Consider the following 15,495-nt stretch of genomic DNA (forward strand, 5'->3'; position numbering starts at 1 on the left):
TAGGAAATGCTTCCGATTTTTCACCATTGAGTATGTTTGCTGTGGGTTTGTCATATATGGCCTTTATTATGTTGAGGTAGGTTCTCTCTATGCCCACCTTCTGGAGAGTTTTTATCATAAATGGTATTGAATTTTGTCAAAAGCTTTTTCTGCATCTATTGAGATGATCATATGGTTTTTCTTCTTCAGTTTGTTAATATGGTGTATCACATTGATTGATTTGCATATATTGAAGAATCCTTGCATTCCTGGGATAAACCCCACTTGATCATTGTGTATGATCCTTTTAACGTGCTGATGAATTCTGTTTGCTAGTATTTTGTTGAGGATTTTTGCATTTATGTTCATCAGTTATACTGGTCTGTGGTTTTCTTTTTTTATGATATCCTTGTGTGGTTTTGGTGTCAGGGTGATGGTGGCCTCATAGAATGAGTTTGGGAATGTTCCTCCCTCTGTATATTTTGGAAAGTTTGAGAAGGATGGGTGTTAGCTCTTCTCTAAATGTTTGATAGAATTTGCCTGTGAAGCCATCTGGTCCTGGACTTTTGTTTGTTGGAAGATTTTTAGTCACAGTTTCAGTTTCAGTGCTTGTGATTGGTCCGTTTATACTTTCTGTTTCTTCCTGGTTCAGTCTTGGAAGGTTGTGCTTTTCTAAGAATTTGTCCATTTCTTCCAGGTTGTCCATTTTATTGGCATATAGTTGCTTGTAGTAATCTCTCATGAGTCTTCGTATGTCTGCAGTATTAGTTGTTACTTCTCCTTTTTTCAATTCTAATTCTGTTGACTTGAGTCTTCTCCCTTTTTTTCTTGATGAGTCTGGCTAGTGGTATCAATTTTGTTTATCTTCTCAAAGAACCAGCTTTTAGTTTTATTGATCTTTGCTATTGTTTCCTTCATTTATTTTTCATTTATTTCTGCTCTGATCTTTACGATTTCTTTCCTTCTGCTAACTTTGGGTGTTTTTTTGTTCTTCTATCTCTAATTGCTTTAGGTGTAAGGTTAGGTTGTTTGAGATTTTTCTTAAGTCTCTTGCTCTTTAATATCTCCAAAAACATTTCTTAAAGGAAAGAAAAAAAAGCCTCTGGCCTGTTTATTGGACAGGAGCTCAATTTCAGTTATTTTAAGAGGGCAGAAACACACTCCACCCAAAAAGTTCAGAGCTCCTGCCAAGTGAGAATTTCTTTGCAAGTCAATGGGTCAAGTAACAGAGTTGGTTGGAACTCATTTATCACTTATAAAGATTTGCATTTAAGTCTGAATAATTTGAATATATTCACTAGTTTGTGCATTTTTCTGGAGAAGGAGGTTCCAAGGGGGAAAGTTTTTTCTTAGAACACAGTGCCATAATAGACTTTTTTCCCCTTGGGTTAGAAAATAAAGGGAGAAAGTAATGGCATTCCCATAGGGAGTATTTCCTACAATTCTAACGTAGAATTTCTAATCTGAGGGCTGACATACTTTTAGAAGAAAGTCAGGATTATGCAGTGTAGGAATTGAAGCCTCCTCCTGAGCCAGGGATGTCATCCTGAACTGCCTCCTTTATCTCATCCATTGCATACACTACAAAGGATCATACAGACCAACCAACCCCACCTCCTGTTCACTCACTTCTAGCCTCTCATCCCTCCCCTGGCCTCTGCTCCCCCTTATCTGTCTTCTACCATTGCTTTGACTAAAATTTCTGCACAAGATCACTGGGACACCGAGTCCAGTGGCTTGTTTATAAATCTCTGTAGCATTTGGTTCTGTCCACTTTCTCTCCCCCCACTATTCCTGTGGTATTGGTCACTGAAGTTTTCGTCCATGTTTTTTGCCTCTTGAGAGCACTTGAGCCAGACTGCCCGAGTTTGAGTCCTGGCTTCACCACTTGCTAGTTATGTGTCTGGGGCAAGTTATTTAACTTTTGGGTGCTTCAGTTTTCTCATCTATAAAATGGGGGTAGTGAAAAAACCTACCCCACAGGGTTGGTGTAACGTGTATAGGAGAATGTCTGGTACATAGTAAGGGTTCCTTAGGGGTGAGTTATCATTATTGTCATTGTCTTCATTACCATCACCACCACCACCATCATCATCACCATCACCACCACCACCATCATCACCACCGCCACCGCCACCACCACCACTATCACCATCATCACCACCGCCTCCGCCACCACCACCACTATCACCATCATCACCACCGCCACCACCACTATCACCATCATCACCACCACCACCACCACCATCACCACCACCGCTATCACCACCATCATCACCATCACAACCACCACCACCACCACTATCATCACCATCGTCACCACCACCACCACTGTCATAATCACCATCACCACCATCATCATCATCATCCTCAAAGGGCAGTTCTTGCTCTTTGCAGGCTCCTTGGCCTGCTTCCTACTTGCAGGTGTTCACTGCCTTTTTTCTTCCTTCCTTTCATAGGACCTCTCTTCTCTTTGGGCTTTTCCTTGACAGTCTTGGGGTTTCCCACATTGATATCTTTGGCCCTAACCTTTTCCTAAGCCCCAGAGTTTAATTTCTAACCACTGGCTGGCCATTTACATTCAGAATTTTCTGAACATTTTAAACCCAACCTGCCCAAATGGAATCCACTCTCTCTGGTCCTTTAAAGTCTCCTCTCTCCCTCTTTCCACCACTCCTCTTCCCTCCTTTCATCTTCATTGATGCCATCACAGACTTCCACAGCTCCTGCTGGGGAATCACAGGTAGAGCTTGGTCTTTATTTCCCCCACACCCCAGTCATCCAGTTGGGCTCCAGGGTCTGTTGAAGATCCCTCTGTGGTGTCTTGCAGTATGTCTTTGCCTTTCTCTTTCCAGTATTGCTCCCTGGAGCACAGTCTTTGTATTAGTTTGCTCTGGCTGCCATTGGGTGGCTTAAACAACAGAAGTTTATTTTCTTACGGTTCTAGAGGCTGGAAGTCCAAAATCAAGGTGCCAGCAGGGTTGGTTTCTGGTGAGGACTCTCTCCTGGGCTTGTGGACAGCCACCTTCTCAAAGTCCTCACAGGGCCTTTCCTCTGTGCGTGTGCTTCCCTCGTGTCTTGTCTTTTCTTATAAGGACACCGTTCCTATTGGATTAGGGCCCCACCCTATGACCTTATTTAACCTTAATTACCTCCTAAGAGCCCTGTATCCAAAATACAGTCACACTGGGGATTAGGGCTTCAACATATGAATTTTGTGGGGGACACAGTTCAGTCCATAACAGCCTTGGTGCTGCTGATGGTTTCACTGATTTCCTATCTCCCCTCTGTGATCCATGTTCATATGGAGGCAGGAACGATCTTTCTAAAACAGTGGTCCCCAACCTTTTTGGCACCAAGGACTGGTTTCATAGAACGCAGTTTTTCCACAGACGGGGTTGGGGGCGGGGAGGGTTCAGGCAGTAATGGTAGCGATGGGGGAGATGGTTCAGGCGGAAACGCGAGCGATGGGGAGCGGCAGATGAAGCTTTGCGTGCTCGCCTGTCGCTCACCTCCTGCTGTGCGGCCCAGTTCCTAACAGGCCACAGACCGGTACTAGTCCATGGCCCGGCGGTTGGGGACCCCTGTTCTAAGACACAGCTCTGACCATCTCCCTCCCATTTCTAATAGCCTGACACAGCTCTCCCTTGCTTAGATGCAGTGTGAGGATTCCTGCTATGAGACTTTTGGGCTCTGCCCTTCAGTTCCTTACCCTTACTAATCTGGAAACTGGGGACAACTTTACCAACCCCGTGTTGCCGTAAGGATGACGTAAATGCTAACAAGTAATTGTTGTTTTGTTGTTATGAAAATCACGTTCGTGCTCCTCAGCCTGCTGTTCAAGTTCTGCCATCACTTTGTTACTCCGTGTGGTCCCCTGCCAGCAGCCTCCCCTCGCCTGGTGCTTGTTAGCGATGCAGATGCTGCACTGTAATTAGATCCTCAGGTGATTGGTATGTGAGGTTCTGGTTCCTCACCTGCTGATTAACTGCAGTCCAGCTTTCTCCTGGTGCAGAAAGGAGACAGGCCTTGGAGACAGACAACCTGGTTTCAAATTTCAGCTCCTGGAATTTGGTTTCAAATCCCAGCTTTACGTGGGAGTGGATGTTTACAGACCCTGTCTCTGCTTTGTTTCCATCTGAAAAATGGGGACAGTCATAGCGCTTACCTCACAGAGGTTTTTCGAGGATTAATCGAGACATTGTGTAAATAATGGAGCCTCTACCCTTGTGATTTTAAATTGGATTTCATATTTGAAACTAAGTACCTTTTTGTGTGCTTGGTTCATGCTACTTTTTTTAAAATTGAGATATTGTTGGGCTTCCCTGGTGGCGCAGTGGTTGCGCGTCCGCCTGCCGATGCAGGGGAACCGGGTTCGCGCCCCGGTCTGGGAGGATCCCACGTGCCGCGGAGCGGCTGGGCCCGTGAGCCACGGCCGCTGAGCCTGCGCGTCCGGAGCCTGTGCTCCGCAACGGGAGAGGCCACAACAGTGAGAGGCCCGCTTACCGACACAAAAAAAAAAAAAAAAAAAAAAAAAGAAGGAGGAAATAAAATAGGCAAGTTCTAAGTCCTATAAGCTTTTCTCTGGGGGGTGCCCTCTGCTTGTTCAGAAGCGCTTGCAGTGGGCGCCTCAGGGTGTGGGCTTAGGAAGGCATGCTTCTTGCACCGGATGCCTTCCAAAGTGGGCCCCGAATCCTTTTACGGAATTGGGCGTCTGTGACTTTTACAGGCCCTGGACTGTGACTAGGGTGCTTAATTGTGAAAGGAGAGACAGAGAGGGAGAGATGAATGAGTGAAGGAGAGAAGGAAGCAGGACACTTAGAAAGGACTTAGAAGAAGGATGAATGTGTTACCCTAACCATCAGGGGGGCCACAGCAAGGGGGGGCCCCCAAACCAAAAAAAAAAAAAAAAAAAAAAAAAAATTGAGATATTGTTAATTTACAACGTTGTGTGGTTTCAGGTGTACAGCAAAGTGATTTAGTTATACATGTATATATATTCTTTTTCAGATTCTTCTTCATTTGAGGTTATTATAAGATATTAAGTATAGTTCCCTGTGCTATACAGTAGGTCCTTGTTGTTTACCTATTTCATATTTAGTAGTGTGTATATGTTAATCCCAAACTCCTAATTTATCTCCCCTGACCATCTCCTTTGGTAACCATAAGTTTGTTTTCTGTGTTGTTTTGTTTTGGTTTTGAGTCAAGGTTTCCTTACGTGGCACTGGGGGGGAAATGACGGTGGTGTTTCTTAAGCCCTCGGCCTCTGTACTGTCTCATCCTGATCACGGAACAGGGTCCTGCTGGTTTTCCTCAGGCAGGATGTGACCAGCAAAGATGTGATGGTGAGACTCCTTTTCCCGCATAGGGTCAATCAGCTGCTTCTTCAGGGGAAGGTGGAGAGAATCCTTTCAGGTCTCAGCAGTGGCCAGGAGCCAGAAGGGGTCTGTCTGTCTAATCTGTGACCATTCGGAACACGGTCCCTTTGTGACACTTCATCCCATTATGGCTGGGAGAGAGGGCCTGCTCCTTGCCGCTCCAGCTCCTTCAAGCCTACTTAACCCCATAAAGAGGAGTTCTTCTCAGTCAGTTTTAAAAAAACCTTTTCATATTTACAGAAAGTTTGCAAGAATAAGAATACTAAGACAACAGCTCCATATTCTACCCAGATCATTCACCCACTGCTCACATTGTACCCCATCTGCTTTATCATCCTCACGTGCATAGTATTTTATTTTCTGAACCATTAGAAAGCTGTGTGCATCATAGCACTTTGCCCCCAAATCCTTCCATTTGTACTTTCTGAGGAGAGGGGTATTCTCTTACATAACCACAGTACGGTTGTAACTTCAGTAAATTCAATATTAATATAATACTTTTATCTCATCTGCCATTGTATTCCAGTTTTTTAAACTGACTCAGTCATGTCCTTTATAGAATTGCTTTTTTCTCTTTGGTTCAGGACCCAATCTAGGATTAGGTATCATTTCTAGTTGTTATGTCTTTTTAGTCTCCTTTAATGTGGATAATTTTCACAGCTTTTTATGACATCAACATTTTTGAACAATGCAGCCTCTTCCTCTTTAAAAAACAAAAAGAACCTTTCTCATTTTGGATTTGTCTGATGTTTCCTCATAATAAGAGTCAGGTTCTGCATTCTTAGCATGAATACCTCATAAGTATTCAGGGTATCACATTTGAAGATTCATGTCCACCTGCCTCTCGACTGATAGCAATGTTGATCATCTAGTAATGGTAGTGTTCAGTTTCTCCCCCGTATTGTTACTGTATTTTCCATTCCAACACCTAATTAATCTGTGGGGAGGCCCCAAAAGACCATGTATATATCCCTCTTATAAAACTTTCTTCCTGATTCTTGCCTGAGTCTTTATGGTGACGGTTGATGCAGTGTTTTTCTGTAAGAGGCTTCCTTCTTCCTCTTTATTGATCTACTTATTATTTGTATGGCATGTTAGTCTGGGTTCTTCAGAGAAATAGACCAATAGGATATCTATATCTATATCTATATATCAGCATCTATATCTATAAATGAGAGATTTATTGTAAAGAATTGCCTCACAATTATGAAGGCAGAGAAGTCCCAAGCCAGTCACAAGCTGGAAACCCAGGAAGGTTGATGATATACAGTAATCCCCCTTATCTGTGGTTTCACTTTCTGTGGTTTCAGTGACCTGCAATTATAAAATATTAAATGAAAAATTCCAGAAATAAACAGTTCATAAGTTTTAAATAGTTCACCGGTCTGAGTAGTGTGGTAAAAACTCGTGCTGTCTCTCCTCCCCGCCTTGGACGTGAATCAGCCTTTTGTTCAGCGTATCCTGCCCGCTAGTCACTTGGTAGCCATCTCAGTTATCAGATTGACTGTCATGGTATCACAGAGCTTGTGTTCAAGTAACCCTTGTTTTACTTAATAAAGGCCCCAAAGCACAAGAGTAGTGATGCTGGCAATTCGGATATGCCAAAGAGAAGCCTTTAAGTGAAAAGGTGAACGTTCTCAACTAACTAAGGAAAGAAAAATATTGTATGCTGAGGATGACAAGATCTACGGTAAGAATGAATCTTCTATTTGTGAAATTGTGAAGAAGGGAAAAGAAATTCGTGCTAGTTTTGCTGTTGCATCTCAGACTGCGAAAGTTACAGCCACAGTGCATAAGTCCTTAGTTAAGGTGGAAAAGGCATTAAATTTGTATAATAAGGTATTTTGAGAAAGAGAGACCACATTCACATAACTTTTATTAGTATATTTTTATAATCATTCAATTATTAATTATTGTTAATCTCTTCCTGTGCCTAATTTATAAATTAAACTTTATCATAGGTATGTATGTATAGGAAAATTTTCCGTGGTTTCTGCCGCCATTGGGGGTCTTGAAACGTATTCTTTACTAATAAGGGGGGGAACTCCTGTACTTCTAGTTTGAGTCTGAAGGCCTGAGAATCGGGAAAGATGATGGTGTAAATTTCATTACAAGTCTAAGCGCAGACACAGAAGACTAATACCTCAGCTCGAAGACAGTCAGGCAGAGAGAGTGACTCTTCTGTTCAGGCCTTCAACAGATTGGATGAAGCACGTCCACTTTGGGGAGGGCAATCTGCTTTACTCAGTTTACTGATTAAAGTGTTAATCTTGTCCACAAACACCTTCACGGATGCAACTACAATAATGTTTAATCAAATATCTGGGTACCTCTTGATCCAGTCAAATTGACACATGCAGTTAACCACCGGATATGGACTCTTGGACTCCTATTTTTAATGGTTTATAATCCACTGCTATCCTTAATTATGTTGGTGATCAAATTGTCCTGTATTTGGCCAGCTGGCTGCTGGGTCATTATGACACGTCCACAGGATCTGATATCTGTGGCCTGGCACTCCTGTTGGGCAATTGCATCATCTGTCTGTGTGCCCTTCAAGCTCCCTCCAAGTAAATTTTTGTGTGTTACATAGCTTTTCCATAGACTATCTCTTGAACTCTTTCAAAATTAGGGAGAACCTGCCTAGACATATTTGAATGATGTGTTAATGTGCTGGTAGAAACTTAATATTCTTTGTAGTCATTAGTACTTAACTCCGTTTCGATTTGCACTAACAGGAGTCATCCAGTGGGTTATCGCTCTGTGGTGTATACTTTACTGGCTGGAATATTAACTTCTGAGCTGCCCATGGGTGCCCTCTGCTGGCACTGCAGTGGACACACGCTTTTCTGGGATTTCTCCTGCCCACTTTCTCTTTCGGTTGATTGGTCTCTTCAATTCACACAATTATGGATCACGCAGTGCAAACAGTTTTGAAACCTGCTTTGTTTACTGATATCAAGAATATCTTTCCCTGTAAATATATACATTTCTACGTCATCTTGTTCATGTTTGCATAGTTTTCTATTACGTGAATGTTCTATTCAGCATTTAAATAATCCATTTTTAGGAAGCATTTGTATTGTTTATTTTTTCCATTTTATATAGCACTAAAGTGGACATTCCTTGTATATATACCATTCATGTGTGACTTATTAAGTTGAACTTGATAAGTGGATAGGAATTTGACAGGTAAAAATATAGGGAAAAGAGTCTAGTTCGAGAAAATTGCCTAGGCCAAGTATAGGATGTATTCAAGCAATAGGAAAATCAGGTTCGGCTGAAACGTGGTGGGGTAATAGTGTGAGATGGTTGGAAAGTAGGTATCGAAGGATTCTTTCTGTTGAACTGATAGACTCCAACTCCAACCGTAAGTGAAGAAGAATCGAAATTTATTTGTTTAATAACTGGGGACCCCAGGGCAGCTGGATCTGGGGACTCAGATGCTCTTGTTCCATCCCTTTGCGTCACCGAATCTCCCTCTGTCCCTTCCCAGTTTCTGCACTGGTTCTCTTGCCTGTTGGCATGGGGTCAGAAAGAGCTCTCAGCTCCCCCAGCTGGACATCCAACAGTTCAGGTTATAGGAAGAGTCACTTTCTCCCATTACTCATTGAGTAAACATCAGGGAAGGCCTGTAGTTGGTGCTTTTGGGGTCAGATGTCTACCCTTAGACTAGTCCCCGTGAGCACAGAGATGGGGTGTCTGCATGGGCCAGATCTGAAGCGCTAGCCCACGCCTGTGCCCAGGGGCAGAGGCGGGAACCATGGAAGACTCTCCCCCGAGAACCCTGTGGAGCAGGTGAAGCCGGATTCTTCAAGGAAAAGAGGGTGCTAAAGAGACAAACAGGAGATGTCTGCCACACCGTGGGGCGCTGGTCTGTACTGGAACGCTTCAGGTAGGTCCGAAGTCGGTGTGGTCAGTGACGAACGAAAAGAGGGAAAGGATGAAAAAGGCATATTATGTGTACACGTTGGATGAGGAGCTCTTGGTGGTGCTTCAGTATAGAGGAGGAATACGTGGAGGCGATTCCTCTTGCCTGGACCGTGGCAGTAGACTCTGAGTCCCCCCTCTTTTAGCCTCTTTCTGTCTACAGTGCATCCTATACACTGTTTCCAGAGTCATCTTTATAAAACATTTTATCCTGTTTCCCTCAGGCTCAAACACCTTCTGTGGCTTTTTTTGCACATTATATTAAGTATACAAGTTTGTCACTCAGGGTCTTTAATGGTCTGTCCCTAAGCTACACTTCCATTTTTTATATCTTATAGCTCCCTTTTACTTAGTATGTGAATCTTGAGCCTCCTGAATTTTTTTGCCATTCCATTAACATATCCCATGCTTTTCCCACCTCTGGTTTGCTGTTCTTATTTTCCTCACGTGCTAGAATGTATTGACTGCCATCTGACTGGGGAACCACAGCTGGTTCAGAGAGTCAGATTTTACATAACGGTCCTGAGATTATACCTAAGCAAGTAGAGTAAAAATTTGAGACATCATTTAAATTCTGAATCCCCATGTTTACAAATAAGTCATGCAGTGTCTGCATAAGCTGTTATTTCCTTCCTTCACTCCACGTGGATTAGAGCGAGAACAGCAGTCCAGAATGCAGCCCCTGCCCTGGAGGGGAGGCTGTCCAGGCCCAGAGGGACTGACAGGTGGACACATCACATCCTGTGTGCTGCTGGCGGAAGGGAGAGCTGGAGAAGGTGGGGCTTCCGAGAAGACGTGGCCTTTCTGCCTGAGTCTTGAAAGACGAATGAGCTTAGCAGGCAGAAAAAAGGCGGCATTTCAGGCAGAGGGTGTAGCATGGGTGTCCACACCAAAGATCAAGGACATGGGAATTTTGAGGGTTCTGAGGAGCTTGGAGGTGGCTGCGGCTTGCTCTGTTACCTGTGTCAGTGCTAATATCTTTTATCTTAGTTCCGGCTGCTGTAATAAGTTACCACAGAATTGAGAGGCTTATAACAACAGACATTTGTTTCTCAGAGTTCTGGAGGCTGGGAAGTTCAAGCTTGGTTGATTTGATTCTGGTGAGGGCCCTTTTCCTGTTGGCACATGGCTGTCGTCTTGCGTCCTCATGTGGTGGAGAGAGAGCTCGGGTTAGCTCTCCTTCTTTTCTTGGGAAGACACTAATCCTATCAGGGGCCCAATCCTCTTGGTCTCATCTAAACCTCATCATCTCCTAACACCATCATATTGGGGGTTAGGGATTCAACATATGCATTGTGAAGAGACACAAACAATCAGCCTGTAACACTTTCTAACACTTGTGGCTCAAGGAGGAAGCATGAGAATGGAGAAATGTTTTTTTCCGCCAGTGATTTGGTGACCACGTGTAGAGTGTTGAAAGGGTCAGGGGCCCCATTAACCACATCTAGTCCAAGAACGTAACTGTGATGCCTGCCCTATCTTGGTAAGAGATACTATGGATTTCAAGAAACCAGCCAACTCATTTTTTCCAATAATAAAAAAGAAACCATTTATTCTATTTCTAAATATAGAATAAACTGCATTTATAGTTGCCCAAATTTTGGTATCTCTTAGGAGAAAAACACAGATTGATTTTTTGTTGTTGTTGTTACAAGTAGACTTTTAAAAAACTTAGATAGACTTGCCAAAAATAGAGTACAACATGAGACTAACAGAAAAAAAAATAGAAGATAACTCTTAAGATGAATATAGACTGTCTTGGTGCATATATATTTTATACACTAGGCACAGATTGTTTTTTTTTCATGCTTAAAATATTTTGTTTCATATTTGCTTCCAATCCAGGGACGGTATATTGAGTTCCCGTTTTATCAGGTGGATTTGAAAAGGTAGAACATGGCCTTTTTTTTGTTATGCGGTAACAGACCATCTCCCGCCTACGGGAGGGGTTGCTTTTATTTTCACCTCTTTAATATGAGCTGAGCCATGTGGGTGAAAAGCAGCAGGAACCGTAAATGCTGTCACTCTGGCAAAGGCCAGGGTTAGCTCAGAAAGGGTCTGTGAAGAGGCTGGGAAGTGGATCTGGTGGCTTAGAAGTTTTGTTTTATAAGCCAACCAGGACGGTTGCTGTGCAGGGCGTGTTTGCACCCAGGCTATTGCCACCCCTGCAGGCCTGACCTTGGTTAACAAGGAAGGGGCAGGAGGACCTGGGCGCTTCACCTGCAGGGCTTTCTTCTCTTGAAATGGAAACACCATCTTTGCAGAAAAGGGAAGGGAAGGGAAGGGAAAGAAAGGAGAGGAAGACAAGTCAGACTGACATTTTTGTTACAGTAAAGCCGGACGTTGCTTTAGACAAAGTCACCTTGGAAATGGAGCTTTATTTCTCTACCAAGCCACACACAGAAAGCTGGTCGCTTAACCAGGAAGCTTGGCTCTCAGGACTCCACTCTAATCCAGGGTGGAAAAAAGGTAGCCCCCAGATGGCATTTGCGGGAGATTACCAGCTGGTAATCCTTCCTTGTCCTAGAAGATTAAGTCTGCCCTGGTGTAGTTGTGGTCAGCTGAGTGATTTAAAAAAATAATAAATTGTAGTTTCTTGTCAATCTGCCAGCGTCTGACATTTGCTTGAACTGTTTGTACATCGGGGCCATGTTGCGGCACTAGGTCCTCCTTTGTTTACTGAAGAAAGCTCCAGAAAGCTCGGTTTCCTGTCCAGGTTGTTGGTCGTTGGCTGAAATGAACAGCAGGTGGTGACTAGAGCCTTTCCTCAGGTTGCTGGGGAGAAGTCATTTATTAAACAGCCTGCTTGTCCCAAGGGCGTGACGGCTGCACCTGGGCCAGGAAGCCAAGCTCTCAGAAACCTGGGCTTGATTTTTTTCGCGAGGTTGCCCAGTGCAGTGATCCAAGGGAATACGGGCAGAGCAGCGCTCAGCCGAGGAATAGCAGGCGGTGATAGAACTATGCGTTCTGCATTCATCTGGAATGGACAGTAGAGAGATGGATTTTTACGAGGACTACCAGTCCCCGTTTGATTTTAACACAGGAGTGAACAGAAACTATCTCTACTTGTCTCCTAGTGGAAATACATCCCCACCAGGATCACCTACTCTTCAGAAGTTTGGTAACTACTAGTTTTTTAAAGTTAAGTTTGCTGTAATGAAACCTGTACACAACTTGGGATTTGCCGGGCCTTAAAATTCTTAGTGTAAAAAGGTACCAGGATATTGCTCTGTTGCCACTAGTTCGTAAAGCTGCTACAGATTCCAAGCAGAGAGCTAGATGGCTCATTAGATATTTAGAATATATGTTTATATATTTAAATATATACAAATAAATGGGAACTTAGATTTTATTTTATTTATTTTTAAATTTTGTAGTGGAGTGTAGTTGATTTACAGTGTTGTGTTAGTTTCAGGTGTACAGCAGAGTGATTCAGTTATACATATACATATATCTATTCTTTTTTGGATTCTTTTCCCATACAGGATATTACAGAATATTGAGTAGATTTTAAAGGTAGAACTATTTGTATGGGCATTAGAGGTCTTCTGATCACCTTGAGTTCATTGAGCTGATAAATAACAAAAATGGGGGAATCCCAACGCTTCTGGTCACCTATGTAATTTATGAAGATCCCCCTCCCCCCAATTTTGTCTTTGCGAAAATGAGGCGTAAGCATCTGAAGCACTGACTAAATTCAAGGTTCTGCTAAGGGAGGGCCTGGATTTTGTTCTGGAATACTGTGAGCAACATGTAGAAATATCCAGGTGAGAGATTTTAAGAGAAAAACTCAAAGCTGCTATACCTTTGGAAGCAGTCATTGCTTCCCATGCGCTGCTATAAGATTGCTCTGCAGGCCCCGAGCCACCATCAGGGAAGAGCTTAGTTTATCCGTACCGGCAGCACAAAGCTGGAAGCAGCCTCAGCCACGTCGAGGCCAATCCCCACATTTTACAGCTAATACTTGGAGACGGTTAAACGACCTCTGTGACTGGCCAGAGAAGTAAGCAGATTTTCCTAGAAGTTAATGTTTCCCTTACTAATGAAGAGTAGGTCACATTTCGCTCTTCTTAAGCTTAAAAAGTGGGTAATTTAGAAAAAAGATGGTAAAAGCCACAACACGAAATCTAGTTGTAAGTATTTTAGGAAGCATGCTGAAGCAGCATGCCTCTCACCATTGGTCACAATCCGTGGCCACCTACGGGGGTGCAGTTTGGATTTCCAGGAATGGAAAAATGTTGACAGTAACAGGGTAGAGCTGATCTCCAGAAGTTGGGGACTGGCAGGCAGCAGCTGGGTGCCTGCCCCCAAAGGATGACCTCCTCCATCCTCACCTCTCAGTCCTATTTGTAGGAAATGCTTCAAGAGCAACACACAGTAGGAAGTTAGAGCTCAACGACAGAGTAAAGCCTAAGTGACATTGGCCGTGGGAGCTGGGACCGTAGTGACCTGACCTCAGGTAGATCTTGGTGATCAGTGTGCAAGGCTTTGAGATTCCCAGGAGGATTCTGCCGCTCGTTTGAGGTATCTCTCAGTCTTTTTATGTCTCTGTTCCACCTCCTTTTACTTTTCCCAGCTGTAGTAATTGCTGCCTTTGGATGTTTTCTGTTAAAACAGAAGCAGTGGGTAGGGTTGAGTGTGTCTCTAGGCAAATTTTGAACAATTACCTCCCCAATTCCTACTAGCAATCTGTTAGAGTCTGGGCTCATGGGATTAGACACAGAATGATAAAAAAAAAAAAGGCAAGTGAACAACAAAAACTGAAAACAAACTCGTGTACCCACCAGTGCTCATGAGATTTATTAGTTTGTGATAATTTTTAAAAAAAGGAACAGTGGAGAGAGCAGTAAAACAAACAGAAACCACCATAAGCAGTCACCTAGTAAGAACATGGTGATTCTAAAATAAGCAAATCAAAGTGGGGATCTCCAGTCTCTGTGCCCAGGACTACTCGGGGCATAAGAAGCCTGCAAATCTGTTTGAACATCAAGTGTGAGGCGTACATGGAATGAGTACTGTCTTCTGTATGTGTGCAGCCTTTGTATTTCTAGATAGGAGTGCTTAGGATGGATACCTACATTATAAATCCATTTAAAAGCTCACGTGGCTATTGACCACTCTGCATTTTCCTAATCAGCAGACAAGTAGTGCACAAAAAGGACTGATGTTAAAAGGAATCATACTCAGAAAGGCTGGCAACACTGATCTGAAAAACATATTCTTTGATATTTATCCAAAATGCCATCATGGGGCAAATGAGAAGGTAACAAGATTTAATCTGTGGGCAGAATGTTCCTCAGAAGCTATCTGAGTGAAGGACAGGATGAGGGCCAGTGCCTGGAACAAAAAGAGGTCTTTTATCAGGGACTTTAAAACTCTCTTGGTACAGCCAGCCCACATTCAGAAATGCCTTATACTTTTGTTGTTGTTGTTGTTGGTACGCGGGCCTCTCACTGCTGTGGTCTCTCCCATTGCGGAGCACAGGCTCCGGACGCGCAGGCTCAGCGGCCATGGCTCACGGGCCCAGCCGCTCCGCGGCGTGTGGGATCTTCCCGGACCGGGGCACGAACCCGTGTCCCCTGCATCGGCAGGCGGACTCTCAACCACTGCGCCACCAGGGAAGCACCTGCCTTATACTTCTTGGTCCACAACTCTCATAGATACAAATGTCAATAGCTGAAGCAGAATGCTGTGAAACAGAACTTATCCTTACTATGTGTGATGTACTCTGATATTTTATATTATTCCATTTCTTCTTTTAAAAATGCTCATTTGGTACTGCTAAATGGATTTCACAGTACGTAGTTTGAAAAACACTGATTTCAGATTCTGGAATACAAGCTCCATTAGGGGTGTCAGTCTTTTGTTCACTCCTTTTCCCCCAGCACCCGGAGCAGTGCTTTGACAGCTGTGGTTCACCAAATATTGTTGGTTGAATGAATGAGAGAATGAATGAATGAATGAAATGAAACTGGCAAAGAGTAAATCACACTGCAGTTCATTTTACAGATGTGAACATGGAGGCCAAGAGAGGTGTTGAGAAGTCCCCAAATCACAAAGTTTAGCCTAAGTCGGGACTCACACTCACCCTCAGTTCTCAAACCAGTGTTTTTTTTTTTTCCTTTGGTTTTTTTTTTTTTTTTTTTTGCGGTATGCGGGCCTCTCACTGTTGTGGCCTCTCCTGTTGCGGAGCACAGGCTCTGGACAC

At 43.5% G+C, this 15,495-nt stretch overlaps 1 protein-coding gene across 4 annotated transcripts in view; it reads left to right on the forward strand.

Moving 5' to 3' along the window:
• The window catches only part of TPD52 (tumor protein D52), a 133,196-nt gene that overhangs the window by 77,115 nt on the left and 40,586 nt on the right, over positions 1-15,495 (forward strand). The window contains exon 1 of one of the 4 annotated variants that reach the window (XM_007123365.3): positions 12,211-12,408. The exons of the other annotated variants lie outside the window; for them this stretch is intronic. Within the exon in view, the coding sequence (XP_007123427.1) occupies positions 12,270-12,408 (139 nt within the window). The 5' untranslated portion in view covers positions 12,211-12,269. Of the gene's footprint in view, positions 1-12,210; positions 12,409-15,495 lie in introns of those variants that run through there. 4 annotated transcript variants of the gene reach the window in all.

This window comes from Physeter macrocephalus, chromosome 15, assembly GCF_002837175.3.
Source record: "Physeter macrocephalus isolate SW-GA chromosome 15, ASM283717v5, whole genome shotgun sequence".
In the NCBI taxonomy this organism is placed as follows: domain Eukaryota; kingdom Metazoa; phylum Chordata; class Mammalia; order Artiodactyla; family Physeteridae; genus Physeter; species Physeter macrocephalus.